Source organism: Chiloscyllium plagiosum, unplaced genomic scaffold, assembly GCF_037043375.1.
Source record: "Chiloscyllium plagiosum isolate Xiang-an unplaced genomic scaffold, Cpla_swu_hap1 HiC_scaffold_2, whole genome shotgun sequence".
In the NCBI taxonomy this organism is placed as follows: domain Eukaryota; kingdom Metazoa; phylum Chordata; class Chondrichthyes; order Orectolobiformes; family Hemiscylliidae; genus Chiloscyllium; species Chiloscyllium plagiosum.
In genome coordinates this window covers 129,334,997-129,358,003 of record NW_028270140.1, presented here as the reverse complement: position 1 = coordinate 129,358,003, position 23,007 = coordinate 129,334,997, and the positions used below count along the sequence as shown (strand labels likewise).

General features: G+C 40.7%; 1 protein-coding gene across 3 annotated transcripts in view; it reads right to left on the bottom strand.

The window, feature by feature from the left end:
• The window catches only part of acsl1a (acyl-CoA synthetase long chain family member 1a), a 175,459-nt gene extending 174,070 nt beyond the window's left edge, over window positions 1-1,389 (bottom strand). For 2 of the 3 annotated variants that reach the window (XM_043705803.2, XM_043705794.2), the window contains exon 1: window positions 1,232-1,389. In XM_043705803.2, coding sequence (XP_043561738.1) covers window positions 1,232-1,269 — 38 coding nt within the window. In that variant the 5' untranslated portion in view covers window positions 1,270-1,389. The remainder of the gene's footprint in view (window positions 1-1,231) is intronic. The other variant, XM_087973477.1, reaches the window with a different exon arrangement.
• Window positions 1,390-23,007: the final 21,618 nt, after the last annotated feature.

Genomic DNA, 23,007 nt, shown 5'->3' with positions numbered 1-23,007 from the left:
TCGTCTAAGTTTCCAACCTGGATCAAAATTCAGCCACTTACATCCAACCTTTCCCATTATACATTAACTTACACTAACACCCTGCTCATAAAAGTGCATCAAAAACCCAAGTTAAATACTTAATAGCAATGTATCATGATACCGTCATACCATTACATAGCACAAAGGGAGGCCTCTATGTAATCCTAATTCACTTTGTTCTACCATTGCCTGATTCCTCTTCATTTTCTTCCCCTCCTTTAAATGCTTTCTCAAAACCTTGATCAAACTTTTGGTCAAACATTCTAAAATTGGTATGCAACTCAATGTCAAAACCAGTCTGTTACTGCTCCTGAGAAGCATACTGGCATTATTTTAATAGGTTATATTTCACGGAGGACAGCAGGGGAAAAAAATTTGTCAAAACATAATCACAAAGTGGTCCAGATGCAAGATATTCTACGGTGTTTTATTTTCTCTGGGACGATTATAAGGAGAGCATTCCTATATTATTGCAAACGTCAAATGGAAGATATAAAATGAAACCATAGTTTCACTTCAAATTAAACCTGAGATCGGTATGACGTTACACATTTAAAGCGAATGCAAAAATGTATACATTTGAATACATGTGCTTATAAATGCCCAGTAAGAGACAAAACAAAACGTTGTCAAGATTCAAGAATAATATCAGATAATAAACTGAAGACCATTGAAGTAAGACATGTTTCCTCGAAGGAATAGGATTTTCTCATTTATAACTGATCTGATCGGATAAAGGGAGGGTTCACAAACGGGGACCAGACCAGGCTTCAGTGAATGCCAATTCTGCCGTTGTATGTCTACAAACCGCCGTGAAAGGAAGAGGGCAGGCGGACAACCCGCGCGCTATCCCTGAACGAAGTTCGCAACAGGGACAGGAATGTTGACAAAGAAACATTTAATGAATTCACTTTCCAGTAACTCATTCTAACTCCGGCTCTCGGATACATTTCGCTACACCGCGTTCTGAACCCATACGTCACCCGGCTGGAGAGCTTCTCGCGGCCCGGGGAGGGAAACCCTACCGCACATGCGCAGGGGCAGAGCCGGCAGCACCGAGAGGTGGCTCACGCAAGCTGCCCGGGCAGTGAGAAAGGAAAGACAGAAGATGCGGATAATGTTTCCGTCTTTCACTCCTTCGGTGGTTCTCGATTAGCTTTACAAAGAGTTGCAAAATGTGTCTCTTTCCTTTTGAAGTCCGTATACAGACCTTTGCTGCCTGGAGCCACAATCCGGCGTTCCCACCATGTGTCCACAACAGAAGTCAGCCTCCAGCTCTTTACTGAGCTTCCAGGCAGCTCGCGACCAATTGCTTTACTCTCTCTACTCAGCCCCGAAAAGGAGGTTTCCGCGCGGTCCTAATGCACAACAATGTCACTCCCACTTGATCTGCATCTGGTCTTCACTGAATGTCCTATTTCATCTTAGTTGAAGGGAAACGTTTCCCATCTGCAAGGCAAAAGTGACATCCAACATATCTTAGGTAAAAATAATGACTGCAGATGCTGGAAACTAGATTCTGGATTAGTGGTGCTGGAAGAGCACAGCAGTTCGGATGCTGCCTGAACTGCTGTGCTCTTCCAGTGCCACTAATCCCGAATCCAACACATTTTACCCTTCACAGCAGCTTCGTGTGGCGCAGCACAGTTCTAGACGGCAGCTCTGTTTTCTATCGAGAACTCACGTCGATCTTACTACTCCTCGGATGCTGTCTGAACTGCTGTGCTCTTCCAGCACCACTAATCCAGAATCTGGTTTCCAGCATCTGCAGTCATTGTTTTTACCTAACTCCTGATAGTCCGCTCGTTCATTTTCCTGATCAGGGATCGGTTTCATTTCGCGCCCTGTTTTGCTCTAAAACAATGTACCACCGCGGGACTCTCGGATCAATTAATCCCAGTCCAGCCGGCATAAAATTGCAACGGGCTCTGAAAAAAGTAGGCCATCGAAGGCGTATTACATTGTGGGAATACCCGGGGGGAATAACCTGCTAAATATAATTAGATTTAACGTATTTACGGAAAGTCGCAAAATTAATCGGAAGCTAAAAATACCCGGAGAGTGAAATTCAGCAGTTTGTGAAAGGGTGAAGTTTAACGGGAATAAACGAGAAACAAAAGAAGTAAATTGTGAGCCTTTGCTGCATACATAGTTCAGGAAGAAAACAAGTATATTCCCGTAAGGGGAAAAGATCGCACTCCAATGTTGAAGTTAGAATGCACTAAATAATTTTTAAAAATCAATGTTGAGTATGAAAAGACTTGTAACCAATATCATGTATAGAATTTAGCCAAACTTCTTTGTATAGATAACGGAGATGGGGGATAAGTAATGGAAATAGAATGGAGGAACAACAATAATAAAAGGGAGATTAAGAATTTTTAATAAAAGAGTAAAGCATGGTTAAAGGAATTGTGTGGTTGATGAGGAACAAGAAAGGAAATCTTCCAATGGATAGAAATATAGAAAGTAGGAGTGGAAGTAAATAATTCGCCCCCCCCCCCCCCCCCCAAGCCTCCACCCTCACGGTGGATCATCTAACTCAGTGCCCTGTTTTTGTTTCGTTTTCCCCAAACCCATTGACCCCTTAACATTAAGTACCATATCCAACTGTTTTTTGAAAACTTTCAACATTTTGTCCTCAGCTGCTTTGTGCAGCCGACAAATCCACGGGCTCACCACAGGTTGAAGAAATTCTTCTCAGTCCTAAATGGTCCCTGTATATCGTTAGACTATGACCCCTGGTTCTGGACACCCCTGTCAATGGGAACATTTACCATTTAGTCCTATTAGAATTTCATAAGTTTCTATGAGATCCCCCTCATTCTTCTAAACTCCAGTGAATATTGTCCTAACTGATCTCACTCCCCAGTCAGTCTGACATTCCAGGAATCAGTCTGGTAAATCTTTGTTTCATTCCCTCCATAAGTAGAAAATCCCTTCTTAGCTTAGGAGACTAAAACTAGACACAATACCCTAGGTATGGTCTCACCAAGATAGTATGAGGTGGAAGTTTCTACAGGTATGTGATGATGAAAAATAGTGAAGATAAACATAGGTCCCTTATAATCAGAAACACAGGAAGTTATAATGGAGAATAGAAAAAGATGGCAGACTAGTTAAATACAGACTTCAGTCTGTTTTCTTGAAGAAATGATGTGGAGGTGCTGGGTTTGTACTGGGATGGAGAAAGTTAGAAATCACACAGCACCAGGTTATAGTCCAACAAGTTTATTTGGAAGTAGTAGCTTTCGTAACACTGTTCCTTCATCAGGTAGCTAGTTACCTGACAAAGGAGCAGCACTCCAAAAGCTAGTATTTCCAGATAAACGTGTTGGACTATAACCTGGTGTTGTGTGATCTTTTAACTTTCTCAAAGGAAGACAAATAATAATGTGCCAAAACTGTTGGGGAACATTGGGTCTAGTGAGTGGAAGGAGCTTAAGAAAATCAGTATTAGTAGTTGCAGCAAGACTTTCTTGCTCCTGTACTCAAATCCTCTTCCAGTGAAGGACAACATACCATTTGCCTTCTTCACCACTTGCTACACCTGCATACTTATTTTCAGTGCCAGGTTTACAAGGACACACAGGTCATGTTGCAACTCCTCCCTTCCCAATCAATCACTTTTAGATAATATGCCTTCCTGTATTTACTGCAGAAGTGGATAACCTCACATTTATTCACATTATACTTCATCTGCAATGCATTTGCCCACTCACTCAACTTGTCCAAATCACTCTGCACCTTCCTCACAGTTCACTCTCCCATTCAGCTTTATGTCAGTTGCAAATTTGGAGATGCACTGTTTTGGTCATAGTGTCATCCAGCATGGAAACAGACTTCGGTCCAACTCGTCTCACCAACCAAACATCCTAATCTGACTCAGTCTCATTTGCCAGTATTTGGCCCAAATCCCTCTAAATCTTTCTCATTCATATGCCCAACCAGAGGCCTTTTAAATCTCGTAAGTGAATCTGCCTCCACCACTTCCTCAAGCAGCTCATGCCATACGTGCATCACCTCTGTATAAATAAAGTTGCCCCTAAGGTCCCTTTTAAATCTTTTTCCACTCTCCTTAAACCTATGCCATCTAGTTTTGATCTCCCCCACCCGAGGGAAAAGTCACTTGCTATTCACCTTGTCTATAACCCTCATGATTTTATAAAGGTCTCTAAAGTCACCCCTCAGCCTCCAATGCTTCCGGAAAAAAAGCCCCACCTTATTCGGCCTCTCCCTATAACTCAAACCCTCCAGTCCTGGCAACATCCTTGTAAATCTTTTCTGAACGCTCTCAAGTTTAACAATATCCTACAGAATGACAACCAGAATCATATGCAGTATTCTAAGTGTCTGGAAAAGCTGCAACATGACATCCCAACACCTACATTCAAGTGTTCTGATCAATAAAGGCAAGCATACCAAATAGAAAGCATGGTAAGATGGGCTGATCAGTAGCAAATAGAATTCAATAAGGTAAGTGTGGGGTGATGCACTTGGGCAGGATAAGGAAAACAATGGATTATATGGTAGGACCCTGAGAAGCAAAGGGACCGTGGTGTGCACATCCACCAGGTAAGATAGCAGGACAGATAGATGAAGTGGTTAAGAAAGCATGTGGGATACTTGTCTTTATTGGCTGAAACAGAAAATTTAAGAACCCGGAAATTGATCTGGAACTACATTTTTAAAAAAGTCACAGCTATAGTATTGTGTGTTGTCTGGAGTCTATATATTAGGAAGAATGTGATTGCATTGAATGGGTACAGAGGACCAGAATTTTGCCTGGGCTGGAGAGTTTCAATTATGATGAGTAATTGGGAGATCGGGATTGTTTTCTGTGGAGCAGGGGAGAAATGTGTCAGTGGTATAAATTTATGAGGAGCATTATCAGGCAGAAACCTTTCCCCTTGGTGGAAGGATCAATGATCATGGCACTTAAATTTAAGGAAAAGGGAAGGAGGTTTAGAGGAGGTATGAGCAAATTTTGTTTTTTGCTCAGAGGATGGTGGGAATCTGGAATTTACTGCCTGTAAGGGTGGTAGAGGCACAAACCTTCCTTCATTTAAGAAGTATTTAGACTTGCAATTCCACGGCATACAAGGCAATGTGCCAAGTGCTGGAAAGTGAGATTAGAATTTTAAGGTGGTTGTTTTTGATCAGTGCAGAATTGTTTGCCTGAAAGGCCCTTTTCAATGCTATCAGCCTCTGTGATTCTATGATATTGTCTTTCAGTGTGGTTTGAAACAAAGTAAATCACTTCACACTTCTTCACATTAAACTCCATCTGCCACTAATCTGCCCATTCCTTCGACATGTCAACATGCCTTTTAAGTTCTAAACTGTCCTTCTCACATTTTACCATTCTCTTAAGTATTGTGATGTCCACGACTTAAAGCTGGTCACTCTCTCCCTCAGGACCCCAAAGATACGATCCGAGACGTCATGGACCCTGGCACCTTCCATCTGACCCTCTGGTCTGTAGGGATAACTAAACAATATTTTCAAGTGCCACTGCATTGTACACTCTCACTTGGTTCAATATCTTTTGATGCATCTAGTCCCAGTGCCTAAACAATTTTATGTACTATGTTATGAAGGTGTAGGTGTATACTGTAACTTTAAAAGAGACTGGAAGCTGGCATGGATTTAGAGAGGCACAGAGAGTACTAAAAGAAATTAAAGTGTAACACTTGGTTGAAACAATTAGCAGCAGCTGAGTTGCCATGAAACAAAACAAATTCAAATTTGGCCAATCAGTTTAAATTATGCCCCAAGATACCAAAATCCAATCAAATTTGAATTTAGTGTTTTGATAATATTAAAACCAATGAAACGATCTGATGTTTTGGGGTATAAAACCAGACATTTTAAACAGGGGGAGAACTGCAAAGCCACCAAAAGTACCAACTGCGAGCAGAACAGCTTTCTGAAGTTTGCACAGCAGAACATCAAAAAGACAACTGAGGAAAATCTGCAGCAGAAGATACAAAGAGAAGATTCGACAGCTGACTGGTTTTGAAAGTTGAATTTATTTTGTAAATCTTAGGGTTTTTTATTGGACTCGTCTTATAGAGTGGGAGGTAAAAGATAGGTTAAGAGAAAGGAGTTGTAAATAGTTGTTGGACTTAAAGAATAAAGTTGTTAATTTTTACTTTAAATAGTGATCTCTGGGATAGTTCTTTGCCTCCCGAATTTTAACAGATTACGGTGTGAGGTGAACTTTTTCTGTGTGGCTGTTTTAAATTAGCACAGGGGTTTACCCTATGTCATAACAACTAAGAGCTTATCCAATACCTTTTCCTCATCAATTTTAAATCCTTTTTGTGACTGAGTTTTCTCTTCTGCCTATATGGTCTCATAGGTAAAGACCTCATCGGCAAAGACAAAGGCAAATTATTCATTGAATACTTCAACCGTGCCTTTTACCTCTAAGTATACCTCTCTGTTTTCTATTCAGCCCTCTTCTCTTCTTACCAATGTTTTGGTAATTGGTATGTTTATTGAGTATTTTCTTTTAAGTTAGCTGCCAGTCTTTTTCTCATCATCTCTCATTGCACTCATATTTGCATTCCCAACCCCAACTCACTTCTCATTTTTATGTACTCAGTTTGGTTCTTGACTGTAATTACTACTTGACACCTGTCATAAACACAGAGGTTCTTCTTTAATTTGATTTCTGTCTCAAGACTTTTTAGAACCTTGATGCCATATTTGACCCCAAGATCAACTTCGTAGGACCATAAGAAATAGAAAGTGGATTAGGCAATTCAGCTCCTCAAGTTTGCTCCTCCATTCAATACGGTCATGACTGATTCAACACTCCTCTCATCCATTTTTCAGCCTTTTCTCTGATTTCCCTGCTAATCAAGAATAAATCTTTGCCTTAAATATTCACAAAGGCTCTGCCCCCACATTTCTGTAGCAAGGAGTTCCAAAGACTCCCAGCCCACTGAGAGAAGAAAGTCCTCCTTGTCTGAATCTTAAATTGGCGCCCCTTTATCCTGAGAATATCCCATGAGGGCAAACATCCTCTAAGCATTTATTCTGTCAATATCCTTAAGATTCCTATATGTTGCAATGAGATCATGCCTTTGCTGATAAGACAGTCTCTCCATACTGAGAATCATATCAGTGATCTTCTGAACTGCCTCCAATGAAATGATATATTTCTTTAAATAAGGGGACCAAAACTGCTCACATTACTCCAAATGTGGTCTCACTAGCACCTTATGCAATTACAGTAAAACTTCTGTATTCTTATACTCCAAACCCCTTGAAATAAGGGTCAACATTTCATTAGACTTCCTGATTACCTGCTGTTCCTGTATGCTTTCTTTCTGTGTTTCATGTACAAGTACCTCCACACATCACTCTGTGTTGCAGATTTCTGCAGGGTTTTTTTCCATTTATATAATATTCTGTTCTTTTGTTCTACCTTCCAAAATAAACAACTTCACATTTTCCCATATTATACTCCATTTTCCAATTCTTTTGCCACTTGCTTCACCTATCAATATCTCTCTGTAAAGTGTTTGTATCCCTTTCACAACTCTTTAACCCTAAGAATTTTGTCTAACTCCTTTTTGAAAACAATCAATGTTTTGGCCTTAACCTCTTTCGGTGGCAGAGAATTTCACAGGCCTATCATTCTCTTAGAGTCACAGAGAAGTACAGCATGGAAACAGACCCTTCGATCCAACCCGCCCATGCCGACTAGAACCCAATCTAGTCCCACCTGCCAGCACCTGGCCCATATCCTTCCAAAGACTTCCCATTCATATACCCATCCAAATGCCTCTTAAATGTTCCAATTGTACCAGCCTCTACCACTTCCTCTGGCAGCTCATTCCATACTTGTACCACCCTCTGTGTGAAAACATTGATCCTTAAGTCTCTTTTATATCTTTCACCCTAAACCTATGCCCTCTAGTTCTGGACTCCCCCACCCCAGGGAAAAGACTTTGTCTATTTATCCTGTCCATGCCCCTCATACACCTTTCCAAATACACATACATCCTGTCCCTCAGGATTCACTCCAACAGCGTGCCCACCACCGACGTCAGGCTCACTGGTCTATAGTTCCCTGCCTTGTCCTTACCACCCTTCTTAAACAGTGGCACCACGTTAGCCAAACTCCAGTCTTTCGTCACCTCACTTGTGACTATCGATGATACAAATATCTCAGCAAGAGGCCCAGCAATCACTTCTCTAGCTTCCCACTGAATTCTAGGGTACACCTGATCAGGTGCTGGGATTTATCCACCGTTACCCGTTTCAAGACATCCAGCACTTCCTCCTCTGTAATATGGACATTTTTCAAGATGTCATCATCTATTTCCCTGCAGTCTATATCTTCAATATCCTTTTCCACAGTAAATACTGATGCAAAATACTCGTTTAGCATCTCCCCCATTTTCTGCGGCTCCACACAAAGGCCGCCTTGCTGATCTTGAGGGAGAAAGTGAGTACTGCAGATGCTGGCGATCAGAGCTGAAAATATGTTGCTGGAAAAGCGTAGCAGGTCAGGCAGCATCCAAGGAGCAGAAGAATCAATGTTTCGGGCATGAGCCCTTCTTCAGGAAAGAGGAAAGTGTGCCAAGCAAGCTAAGATAAAAGGTAGGGAGGAGGGATTTGGGGGAGGGGCGTTTTGAAATGCGATTGGTGGAAGGAGGTTAAGGTGAGGGTGATAGGCCGGAGTGGGGGTGGGCGCGGAGAGGTCAGGAAGAAGATTGCAGGTTAGGAAGGTGGTGCTGAGTTCGAGGGTTGGGACTGAGACAAGGTAGGGGAGAGGGGAAATGAGGAAACTGGAGAAATCTGAGTTCATCCCTTGTGGTTGGAGGGTTCCTAGGTGGAAGATGAGGTGCTCTTCCAACCAACCCAACCACCCCATGGCTCAACACTTCACCAAGGACATGCAGGTCCTTGGACTCCTCCATCGCCAGACCATAGCAACACGATGGCTGGAGGAAGAGCGCCTCATCTTCCGCCTAGGAACCCTCCAACCACAAGGGATGAACTCAGATTTCTCCAGTTTTCTCATTTCCCCTCCCCCCACCTTGTCTCAGTCCCAACCCTCGAACTCAGCACCACCTTCCTAACCTGCAATCTTCTTCCTGACCTCTCCGCCCCACCCCCACTCCGGCCTATCACTCTCACCTTATCACCCTCACCTTAACCACCTTCCACCTATCGTATTTCCAACACCCCTCCCCCAAATCTCTCCTCCCTATCTTTTATCTTAGCCTGCTTGGCACACTTTCCTCTTTCCTAAAGAAGGGCTCATGCCCGAAACGTCGATTCTCCTGCTCCTTGGATGCTGCCTGACCTGCTGATCTTTGAGGGGCCTTATTAGTGGGCAGCCCAGTGGCACGGTGGTTAGCACTGCTGCCTCACAGCGCCTGAGACCCGGGTTCAGTTCCCGCCTCAGGCGACTGACTGTGTGGAGTTTGCACGTTCTCCCCGTGTCTGCATGGGTTTCCTTCGGGTGCTCCGGTTTCCTCCCATTGTCCAAAGATGTGCACGTCAGGTGAATTGGCCATGCTAAATTGCCCGTAGTGTTAGGTAAGGGGCAAATGTAGGGGTATGGTGGGTTGCACTTCGGCGGATCGGTGTGGACTTGTTGGGCTGAAGGGCCTGTTTCCACACTGTAATGTAATCTAATATATTCTCTCCCTAGTTACCCTTTTGTCCTTAATATATATAATATATATTGTCCTTAATATACAAATATATTATTTGTAAGAACCCTTTGGATTCTCCTTAATTCTATTTGCCAAAGCTATCTCATGTCCCCTTTTTGCCCTCCTGATTTCCCTCAAGTATACTCCTATTTCCTTTATACTCTTCGAAGGATTCACTCGATCTATCCTGTCTATACCTGACATATGCTTTCTTCTTTTTCTTAACCAAACCGTCAATTTCTTTAGTTATCCAGCATTCCCTATACCTACCAGCTTTTCCTTTCACCCTAACAGGAATATACTTTCTCTGGATTCTCGTTATCTCATTTCTGAAGGCTTCCCATTTTCCAGCCGTCCTTTTACCTGCAAACATCTGCCCCCAATCAGCTTTCAAAAGTTCTTGCCTAAAACTGTCAAAATTAGCCTTTCTCTAATTTAGAACTTCAACTTCTGGATCTGGTCTATCCTTTTCCATCACTATTTTAAATCTAATAGAATTATGGCCGCTGGCCCCAAAGTCCTCCCCCACTGACACCTCAGTCACCTGCCCTGCCTAATTTCCCAAGAGTAGGTCAAATTTTGCACCTTCTCTAGTAGGTAAAACCACATACTGAATCAGAAAATTGTCTTGTACACACTTAACAAATTCCTTTCCATCTAATCCCTTAACACTATGGCAGTCCCAGTCTATGTTTGGAAAGTTAAAATCCCCTACCATAACCACCCTATTATTCTTACATAGCTGAGATCTCTTTACAAGTTTATTTCTCAATTTTCCTCTGACTATTAGGGGATCTATAATACAATCCCAATAAGGTGATCATCCCTTTCTTATTTCTCAGTTCCACCCAAATAACTTCCCCGGATGTATTTCCAGGAATATCCTCCCTCAACACAACTGTAATGCTATCCCATTTCAAAAATGTCACTCCCCCTCCTCTCTTGCCTCCCTTTCTATCCTTGGTGAATAAATTTCTCCTCATTGCAGCCTTAAATGGCCTAACCAATATATTTAAACTGTGATCCCTGGTTCTGGAATCCCAGGTCATTGGTAACATCCTTCCTCAGTTATCCAGTCTAATCCTGTTAGAATTTTATAGGTTTCTATGAAATCTCCTCTCACTCTTCTAAACTGCACTGAATGTATTCCTAAGTAATCAACAGTCTCTTAATACATCAATCACTCCAACAAAGTTGATAGGGAAATCCTAAGATGGAGGGACCAATGTATGAAGAGACTTTCTAAGTCTAAAAAGTCTCTTCATACATCAGTCCTTCCATCCTAGGATTTCCCTATCAACTTTGTCTATGTCCCTCAGAACCTCAGTCAGATCCCTTGTCAACCTTCTTGGTGGTAAGGAAAACAACCCCAGCTTATCTAGTCTCTTTTCATTGCTGTGTCTCTCCAGCCCAGGCAACATTCTAGTGAGTATCTTCTGCGCCCTCTCCAGTGCACTCATTTATTTCCTATAGTGTGGTGAGCAAAACTGCACACAGCACTCCAGCTGTGACCTTATTAACCGTTCCATCGGAACTTTTGTGTTCTTGATTTCAATGCCATTCCAAGCCTCTGACCAAATGTTGTAGCCACAGAATTTATGTAGCTAGTCCAGTTCAGTTTCTGGTCAATTGACATTGATTGTAAGAGATTTAGTGATGCCATTGAGTATCAAAGGACAATAATTAGATTCTCTCCCTTGTGGGAGATGGTTTTTGCCTGGCACTGTATGGCATGATTGTTATTTGCCACTTGTAGCCCAAGCCTGGATATTGTCCAGGTCCTGCCGAATTTGAACGTAAACTGCTTTTCTATTTGAGGATTCACTAATGGTGTTCAACACTGTGAAGACAGATATTGTGTGTAACACAACAGACTTATTCAGAATGTAAAAGAACAAGGAATTAATGAGATAGTGATAATGTGGGAAAAAAATTTCTAATGATTGGAAGCAGACATAATGGCAATTATGTTTTTCTGATTGCGATGAAATCTCTCAGGGTTTTGTAATCAGGGAGCATTGCTTTCCTTGTTCTTTGGCTGTGGGAGTACAATTTCAAAGTTTGTAAATAACATAAAACTTAGCAGCTGAGTTAAAAGGATGCTTCAGAAGGATACATGCAAAATCAACATTTGTTTGGTAAAACTAGTGGGTGTGTGTGGGGGGGAGACAGTGGGGGGGTGTGTGTGGGGGGAGACAGTGGGTGTGTGTGGGGGGGGAGACAGTGGGGGTGTGTGTGGGGGGAGACAGTGGGTGTGTGTGTGTGTGTGGGGGGGTGAGACTGTGGGGGGGGTAGACGGGTGTGTGATTGGGGGGAGACAGTGGGTGTGTCAAGTTAATATGATTAAGTATGAAGTGGTGTACTTTGGGAGAAACAATGTGGAGAGGCAGAATAATCTAATTGTGATTATTTTGTAAAGCCTTTCAAGATTAGAGGGACATGGGGTGCATATCATCTTTGAAGTCAGCAGAGTAAGTTGGAAGTCAGGAAAATAAGTGTTTATATTTATCAGTTTAGGCACAGTAATATCAAAGGAGCAGGTATGGATGTGGTGGATATCATTAACTTGGAGAGGATGTAAGGGGACAGGAAAGAGAACCCATAGGAAGATATGTGTTTAGGCTTAGAAGACTATAGTACATAAGAGAAGAATTAGGCTATTTCGCCCATTGAGTCTGCTCCACCATTCGAGCATAGCTGATATGTTTCACAGCTCCATTCTGCTGCCTTTCCTACGAAGACCTTGATCCACTTACCAATCAAGAATCTGGCAGAGAGAGGCTTGGGGAGAGTTGATGGCTACATTCTAAGCCAAAGAAAAGCCCATGACCTTTGTGCACAACAATGACTTGTATATCCTACTTTAATGTTGTAAAACATCCATAGGTACTTCACTAGTTTTACCAAACAAATGTTGATCTTATAAATTGTTGAACATGATAGGGAATGGGCAAGGAGTCAAGTTTTTCTTTCTTGTTTCAAAGGAGGTGGGCTTAATTGAATTGAATTGAATTAGCTTTATTGTCACATGCATTTGAACGAGTGCAGTGAAAAGTTTGTAATGTCACCTCTTTGGCGCCATCATAAGTACAGGGTACCTAGGTACAGATACTTAAGTATGTGTTGTAGACTTGAAAGAATCAGAAATACAGGTCGATCTGCTATAACACGTGTTTCGTCAGTGCAAATTGGCAATAACATGACTGACGAATGTGGACGCTGTTTGGATAACTTTCAACTGAATAGGTATAGCAATTTTCTATTAGTGATCTTCTACAGCATGATTTTCTATAGCAGTTTTCCATAGCGCAATTTTCTATAGTATGAGGTTGCAGAGGAACTCAATTGTTACGTTATAGCAGAACGACCTGTTAAAAGTTCAATGTAAGAAGGCAAACCCAAGCATTTGTTGCACATTCCTAATTGCCCCTGAACTTAATACTTACTCAGCCATTTCAGAGGGCTTTTAAGAATCAACCCCATTCCTCTGGTCATATATATAGGCCTGACCAGCCAAAAATGTCAGATTCCCTTCCCGAAAAGGCATTAACAAAGAGACCTTGGACTGCAGGTAGATAGGATAATGAAGAAGGCATTTGGTATGCTTTCTTTTATGGTCAGAGTATTGAGTACAGGAGTTGGGAGATCATGTTGTGGCTGTGCAGGATATTGGTTAGGCCACTGTTGGAATATTGTGTGCAATTCTGGTCTCCTTCCTGTCGGGTTCAGAAAAGATTTACAAGTTGCCAGGGTTGAAGGATTTGAGCTATTGGGAGAGGCTGAATAGGCTGGGGTTGTTTTCCCTGGAGCGTCGGAGGTTGAGGGGTGACCTTATGGAGGTTTACAAAATTATGGGGGCATGGATAGGATAAATAGACAAAGTCTTTTCCCTGGGGTCGGGGAGTCCAGAACTAGAGGGCCTATTTTAGGGTTAGAGGGGAAAGATACAAAAGAGACCTAAGGGGCAACGTTTTCACACAGAGCGTGGTACGTGTATGGGATGAGCTGCCAGAGGATGTGGTGGAGGCTGGTACAATTGCAACATTTAAAAGTCATTTGGATGGGTATTATGAATAGGAAGGGTTTGAAGGGATATGGACCGGGTGCTGGCAGATGACACTAGATTGGGTTGGGATATCTGGTTGGCATGGATGGGTTAGACCAAAGGGTCTGTTTCCATGCTGACATTTCTATGGCTCTATGATTCTAGTGAACAAGATGAATTTTTGCAACAATCAGTAATACTTCACATTCACCATTACAGACTAGTTTTCAATGATTTAAATTCCATCAGCTGCCATGGTGGAATTTGAGCCCATGTTTCCTGAAGATTAACCTGGGCTTTCTGAATTATTAGTCCAGTGACATTATCACCACACCACCGAGATATAACTGGTAGCAACAAAACTAAACCAAACATGTCACTTCGAAGGTGCTCCTATTGTAGAGTATGGTTCTCCCAAAACAGAACAAGGCCCAACTGTATGCTCAAAATAGTCCAGACATATTTGGGAATTGATAAATAAACCAATTTAAGCCAGATGTACCTAAGTATTGTCCCTTAGACATTATGGTCTGAAGATAACGACCATAAGAAAAGGCTGTTAAGAATTTGAAAATGTTCTCAAGTGACTTTAGGTCCTGATTTTAGCAAGAAGATTAGGGAAGTTGTTATGAATATATTAATCATACAGGATATGGTTTAAAAGTTAAAGTCTCTACCAGATGTACCCTAAGCAGATATTTGCAGTCTCAAATGTCTTTGGATAAATTGACTAGTTTTGGGTCCCTTACAGTGTAGATTAGTGATTATTTTGCCATGTTTTCATCCAATAGTTTTCAAAGGTTTTATTTTGAATATTCATCACTCTTTGTATACTATTAATATCCATGTTTATAGTCAAATTGTCAATGGTGTTGGAGGGTAGTAGGAAAAGGGTAAATTGAAATTATCAAGGGTTTCAAGGAGAACAGGATAGTTAAAAAGGACCAAGTGATATAGCCTTGCAAAGCTCATTGAGGTTAATTATAGAAAAATCTAAGCAGAGAGTGGAATGTTGATTACTAAGATTAGACAGTCATGCTGCAGTAATAGGTACTATGCATTCAAATCAGATCTAATCAGTACTGTTGCGGTACAGCAATCAGTTACTGAGTACCAAAACCAGCTCCATATCTGCTTGAGAAAACAGAAGAGCTGAAATCATCCTGTAATGCATTTCTTCTAGATACCTAAGGTTACATCAATGAAACACATCGTTCTTTATTCATTCATGGAATGAGGGAACTAATGGCTAGGCAGCATTTATTGCCAATCCCAAATGGCCCAAGGGCAATTAAGAGTCAGCCACACTGACGTGGGTCTGGAGTCACATGTAAGTCAGACCAGATAAGGAGGCCATTTTCTCCCCTAAAGGATATTAAGAACCGAATGGCTTTTTCCAACAGTCAGCAATGGATTCATGGTCATCATCAAACTCTTAATTACAGATATTTATTGAATTCAAATTCCACTGTCTGGGTGCCCGGAATATTAACTGGGGATCTGGGTTAACAATCTAGCAATAACGCCAATAGGCACCTCCCCTCTGATTTCTGTGGCATCTCGTGATTGCTGCATCCTTGAGGCAGTTGGAAATTTGAGACACACAATCCCAACATGACTGAAGACAGGCTGAGCAGTTAGGGCTTCTCACATTCTTTTCGCCAAATATTTGAAGCCAGTAGGACTGAGCTCTGCCATTGTCAAAACACTATTTGTTAGAAAACAGGATGTGTGTGTGAATTAAGTGTGAGTTGCTGAAGGAGGATCAGCAAAATGCTTAAATTCATCTGGTTTACATAGTACAGCTACAGTAAATGTGATTTTCTTTTCATTCTTACTTATTTAAAAAAAGTTCTGCCTATTAACATCACCAATGCATTTTCCTCCATCACTGTTAGTAATATAAATGAAAAATCAGGAGGAACTGGATAACACAATGACTTACCAGACTTTCACTTCTACAAAATAGGTTTAAATGTAGTCCCGATGATGGGATGAATGTCATTACCGCTTGCTGGTCAGAAACATGTTAAACAAGTCTGGCAGTTGGCACAGATCTGTAATATTACACTTCCTCAGTGCTAATTGCCAATGTCACTCAGATAGAGTGCTAAGGATGATAGAGTGTGAACAATTGAAAACAAGTCAAATAGGTGCAGTACTGTTTATCGATGGAACTAAGGCACATTTTTGGCACAGAGTAAAAAAGCTTTATTCATATACCTGAGGGGACAGCTTTTGTCATTGATGTTGGGTAATTGACATGGAAACCATCTATTCCCTAGCATTACTCCCTCAGTAGATATTAAAAATAATATTTGAACAGGGCCTTTCATTGTCAGTAAACCACAATACCAATCAGTAGAATAGAGTACATATTGTTAAAGGCGGTGTTGTGAGTAAATGCATTCATTGCTAAAATGCCACAGGAAGCCCTAGGATATTTTTATTATTTAAAGGGATGTGAGCATCACTGCAAAGACCAGTATTTGTTTTCTCATTGCTCATCATCTTTCAGAAGGTGATGAAGAGCCACCTTCTTGAACTGCTGCAGTCCATCTGATGTAGGTATACCCACAATGCTGTTGGGAAAGGATTTCCAATGTTGACTCTACTACAGTGGCAGGGTGTTATGTGGTTTGGAGAGAAGCTTGCAGGTGATGCAGGTTTTTTGGAAGGTGTTACCAAAAGAGGCTTGCTGAGTTGTTTTACCTAATTGAAGATCAATGTATATAGATATATCAGTGACGAGTTCTTTTGTTCTCTTTCCATGCCTATTGCAAATGAGACAAACAAGGCTCATGTCAATGTCTGTTTCATACCAAATTTTACTGTATCAGGTTCTAGCCTTTCTTTAGAGGCAATAGCTTGAGAGATGCCATTCTGAATGAAGTATGGCTGATCAGTAGACTCTCCATTTCTGCTAAAGGATATCAGGAGTATTTACAGGTTGGTAATCAATTTGACTAAGTTGTGAATGCATCTTCAGTGGCCACTAAGCGTTGGAGTGCGCCCAAACCTGGGATTTCTGACTCTGGTGCTACCCTCTGCACCACAAGAGCTTCAAATTACATGTTCACTTACACATATTTAAAAAATTGACATTCAAAGAAAAAGTGCTCATTGACGTCATATTCCTAACCAAACATAGTAACCATCCCCTGATACTGTGAGAATGTAATTAGGCTAATGAGGTTAAACTATGGTTGGGAAAAAGAATCCAATTTAAATTAAAAATGTAGTTCAATTTTGTTTAAGGGGTACCTGGAATGAGTAAAAGGTGAAGTAAATTTAGACAGTCTAGGCTTGTATCCATTGAAGCATAGAAGAATAAGATGTGACTTGACTTAAACATATCCTGAGGGGTCATGATAGTGTGGATGTGGAAAGCATGTTTCCTCTTGTGGGAGAATCTAGAACTAGGGGTCAATGTATAAAGGTAAAGGATTGCCCATTTAAGACAAAGATGAGAAAAATTTCATATTTCTCACAGAGGGTCACGAGTACTTTGAAAGGTGGCAGAAGCAGAATCTTTGGCTATTTTAAATTAAGAGTTAGAAAGATTCTTGTTAAGCAAAGAGGTGAAAGCTTATCTGCTGTAGGTGGGAAAATTAACCATGATATAATTGGATGGTGAAGCAGACACAAGGAGAATAGCTTACTTCTGTTCCTAATTTGTAAGTTCAGATATTACTGTATTAAACTGTTAGAACTATTAAAAATGGATTATTGACTGATTTTTCTTTAATTGATTAAACTTAATAGTGGATTAATTTATTTGCTTAATAAATTGGTAATAAAAATTAGCATTATAACCGGGAGCTAAAATCTAAAGGATATGCAAGCAATACTGCTGAAACATTCAGCATCCCAAGTGGAGAAAGGATAACAGTTTTCAACGATAATTTTTCTAACATTTTGCATTTGATCTGGATAATGTAAGAGAAGAGTACAAGGGAGCACCAAAGTAAAACTTGTCCTCCATAATAAATCACACCCTGCTATGACAGATACTTTACTGTGGACTCAAATAGAGTTTCAGTAGGCTAAAGGTTAAATGTATTTTTAAAAGGCTATTGCAATGATATCAGTCAACAGGTTGAAAATGCAATTTGTCTTCCCTTCCAACCCTGGTCAAGTGATGTGTCCCTTAATCTGGTTTAGAGCTGAATATGGTATCAGCTAGAATTTCATTATGGATCACAACTGTATAATGTGCACCAGCTGTGTGCTGTCAGCCTCTCTACATAGGTGCAATATAGTATTCTGTGAGCCCTAAATTGATTTGAACCATAGTTGGGAATGTATAACAGGGACACATGTGTCAAATTTCAGAGGAATGAATAAATTGGTACTAACATAGCATTGCTGGATTCCATTGTTATTTAGTAGAGACTAAATAGTCATCTATGCCAATGCTCAATGCTCAACAGCCCACCTGCCACCACCAAGGCAGTCTCCCAGCCATCATCAACTTTAGTGCTACTGATTCCAACTGTGTCATACAGTGTGGGAGCAGGGTATTTGACCCATTGAGTCCACACCGACCCTCCGAAGAGCATCCCACTCTATCTCTGTAACCCTGTATTTCCCATGACTGATCCACTTAACCTATACATTCCTGGATGCTATGGACAATTTAGCATGACCAACCACCTAACCTGCACATCTTTGGACTGTGGGAAGAAACCAGAAAATCGAGAGGAAACCCACTTAGACACAGGGAAAACATGCAAACTTCACACAGACAGCCGCCTGAGGTTGGAATGGAACCCAGGCCCCTAGCACTGTGAGACAGCAATGCTAACCAATGAGCCAACCTGCCAACCAACCCGAACTGATATTCATATAAAAATATGACAAGTATTTTATTCTATAAAATTGTCAATAAAATTAAATCAAAAGCAGATATATTAAAATATTCCCATTGTGTGTTTGTGTATATATTTATAATATAAAGTCTAAATTGTTAGAAAGATGGGAGATGTTGAGCGGCACGTTTTCACACAACCCTTACCCCAAAAGTTGCTTGCAGTGTTTGCCTGCTCATTTCCCAGTTAGATACTGACAGCACCCACTGCATCCCACCCAAAAGGAAAACATAATAGAGTGAGAAACAGTAATAGAGAGAAAAAAAATACAAAACACCGAGGGATTTTTTTCGTGTCCTCATGCATAATTCACATGTAGCTAGAGTCTAAATTAAGCAGGTAATAAGGAAGGCAAATGGAATGCTTGACTTTATTTCAAAGGGTATGAAGTTTTACTAAAATTATACATTATACAAGTCAGACTGCACCTAGCATACGGTTAACGGTTTTGGATTTCCTTATCTGAGAAAAGATATATGGTACTGGAGGCAGTCCAGAAAAGTTTCGCCAGATTGATTCCAGGAATGGAGGGACTTTACAGTGTAGAAAGGTAGTAAATAAATTAGATTTACGTTCATTGGAATTTAGAAGAATGAAATATTGAAACATGTACGATAATCTTAAAGGGCTTGACAAGGTAGGTGTTGAGAGGTTGTTTCCCCTTGTAGGAGTCTGTAGAATCAAAGGGCACAATCTTAGAGTAAGGGTTTACCCATTTAAGACAGAGATGAGGAGGAATTGCCTATCTCAGAAGGTAGCGGGTCAGTGAAATCCTTTACTGCAGAGATTTGTTGAGTTGAGTCATTAAAAGTATTTAAGGCTAAGATAGACACACCTTTTAATTTGTGAGGGAATCAAGGATTATTGGGAAAAGGCAGGAAAATGGGGTTGAGGATGATCTGAGCAGCCACAATCTCAATGAATGATGGGATAAATTGCCAACTTCAACTCCTACATTTTATGGTCCGAAATTGTCTTCTAAATCTGTCATGCTCTAAATATATCCTCCCACCATTGATTGTACTTAATCTAATGTCTTGCCTGTATCAGCAATGATCTCGATCTATATCTCCAATCCTTTGTAAAGGGTATAAGACCATTAACAGTTATTAAAAATCATTCATTTGGAAATTGGGCATCACTGGCGGGCCAGCATTTATTATCCATTCATAATTGCCTAGAGAGCAGATAAAGGTCACCTACATTGCTGGGCCACTTAAGCCAAACCAGGCAAGGACAGCAAATTTCCTTCCATAAAGGACATTAATGAAGCAGCTGGAGCTTTATGACAATGGTTGCTATGAGGCTAGCTTTTTATTACTGATTTTTTAAAAACTGAACTCACATTTCACCAAATGCCATGGTGGTATTCAAATCAATTAACCTGTAATTCTAGATTACTAGTCTAGCAATATTATTACTACACCTTCCCACAGCGTCATTCACAAAATTTACCACCAGTGGTAGTTCTCCATTATAAAATACAGTTGAAATCTAGGCATATATTCACACATGTTATGACCAGAATTATAATTTCCTGACATAAATACAAGAGTTTCATCAAACATCGAAGCTCCTTGGAACACTGCCTTTATTCCTGATGAAGAGCTTTTGCCCGAAATGTCGATTTCGAAGCTTCTTGGATGCTGCCTGAACTGCTGTGCTCTTCCAGCACCACTAATCCAGAATCAAACATTATCAATCCATTCTAAACCTGACTCTGATGTATTTCAAATCAGAGCCTGTTCTATCGATTCATCACATATCAAAATCTCAAAACAATATCTATTTCTAATCGATTTAATTTCCAAAATAATTGGCCCAGCTGTTAGCCAATCTTTGTGGGGTTGGGGTGAAACATTTGTACTTTCCAAACAATTTATTATTTCCTTTGAAATATCTATAGAGGGGATCTGTATCGTCTTTAGCCAACTCCCATGAAAGGAAGCTCAATCTTTGAGCCTTGTTTATCTTAAACAGTGCAAATTTACAACTTTCCCTTTCCTTATGATACTAATTATCTCCAGTCTCTCCAGCCTCATGATATTCTCTTGAATTCAGACTTGCTTCTCCCTTTTAAGAACAAGAATAGTTTCTAAAACTGACGTCGTAATTCTGTCACTTCCTGTCTTAGAAATCAACTCCCCACAAACAATGTAACTAATCTTGAACCCTGCTGATATATTTTCCTGATATATTTTAAAATTGCTTTGTCATAGAGTCCTAGAGATGTACAGCACGGAAGCAAACCCTTTGGTCCAACTTGTCCATGCTGACCAGATACCCTAAACTAATCTACTTTAGGCACATTATGCCTGCTATTTCCAAACATATTAAACATTGAAGAATTGAATCCAATGTCTCTTGTATCTTCAATTCCATCCACCTTTCCGAATAATGATTTGACTTTGATTTTATTGTCATATGTATATTACAGTAAAAATACAATATAATACAGTGAAAAGCTTTTATTTGTCAACATGAAACTGCACCATTTTGAATAATTTAAGAATACAGAAAAGAAGAAAGATATAGCTTGAAGAGAGTCTATCAGGCTCATCACTATCAATAATGTATACGCTGCTATTTATACTTGACCCAACAAGCATCAAAGTTGCTAATCCTTAGGCACAATCTTTGCTGCTGGGCTGATACTCTTCCATCACTGCCTCACTGACACTTGTGCTGGACCCACCAACATCAGAGTCGGGTCTCTCACTGCTGGGCCACCTAATCGATGTTGCTATGATGCCCTTCCATCTTCGCTTAGCTGCCACCAGTGATTGGCCCAACCAACAACCAATCCTCAGACGCCTTCTTTTGCCTCAGGGCCTATCTTTCTGATGTCACCTCTGCTGATGTAGCAGCCGCTATTCCCGGTCCTGTGCTTACTCCAGAAAATTAAGCAGGGCTGAGCTTGCTTTGAGGTCCATGGTGGGCCTGTGTCCTGGGCCTGGCTTGAGGCCACTGGAGGTCATCATCCTGGGCCCGGCTTGACACTCCTTGAGATTGGCACCCTGAGTCCGCCTGGCTTCTGCACACTGGGCTCTTGGTGCCAATGCCGTCCAAGCTCAGGAAAAGGTAAGTAAAAAGAAAGGAAAACGGGGAGCAAAAGGAAAAGAAAAGCAGTCAGAATGGACAAGCTCTAGCACAAGCGTTACTCTGCTGCCATCTTGGACCAGAAGCCTAATGTCTCAAACTGAAGACAATTATTCCCTACTTCAGCATCCCGTGCAATTCTGTGCTGGGTTTTCACTCCATAACAAAACTCACTTACTGTAATTTTTGATTACTTGTCTGTCTCGGCCCATTAATTTCGAGGCTTGAACAATCCAATACTTTCTTGATAGGTTCCCATCATCCACCTGCTGTTAACTTCACTCCATCCAAAACACAACTACCCAGATCCTATGGTGCAGAGACTCAACTTCACTCATCAGATTCATGCTCATTGAGCTACGTTGCTCAATTCCTCATTCTTCAAATTATAAATGTCATGATGTTTGACATCCTTCATATTCTCAGATCTGCAATCTCTTATCCATCCTCCACTCTGTTTGCTCTATAATTGGTAGCTTTGCTTTGAATTTCTAAATTCCAATTCTAATATTCCCTTCCTCATTTATCTCCATTTCCCAACATCTTTCCCCTCCTCTACAAGTGCATGAGGCCGGTCTAATTTTCTCTCATTGGACAGATTGCTATCAATGCTATGCCAAGAGTGTTCTCAAATGGCCTACAAGATTCCTGGGCTAAAAGTATCACGATCAATATACCCCAAAATATTCCCCTATTTCAATTTAGTTTATTAGTTCTTCTTCAGTATTTATTAAAAAATCTTATACCTCCTCCCCTGAGTTCCCTACTTAACTGTTGAAGAAAATAAGTTAAAGAACTTTAATAAACCCTTCAAAAATACAACTATTATGACTGTAAGTTGTAGTCCATGTCAGGAAGGTCAAAACCAAAAAGATTTAATTGAATCTTTTGCAAGGTCTTTTTAATTAACTCCCGAATAGTAGTTCTAACTCTGTTTTACTTAATGGTAGCCAGCAAAATCATTCTGTTGTGACCTATCCTTTCTTTCATTCTAAATCCTCCTATGCAGACTCTGTGCCAATACCCAGATCCTCCCTCTCAGCAACATGTACCTCTTCTGTGTTCTGGAGAATGACCTACCTACATTCTTTCTCTCTTGAAGGTTTTCTTCCCAAAGTGCACATCCCCCCAATAAGATGTGTTCCTTAATTTATTCCTTCCACAAAAAGCCAAACTTCCAACAGACTTAAAGCAGGATAGATACATTAAAGCCCAAATTGCTACACAGAGAGAAAGAACTCATCCTGAATTTAACTTTGCCCCTGATATCCTATATCTCTCTCTTTAT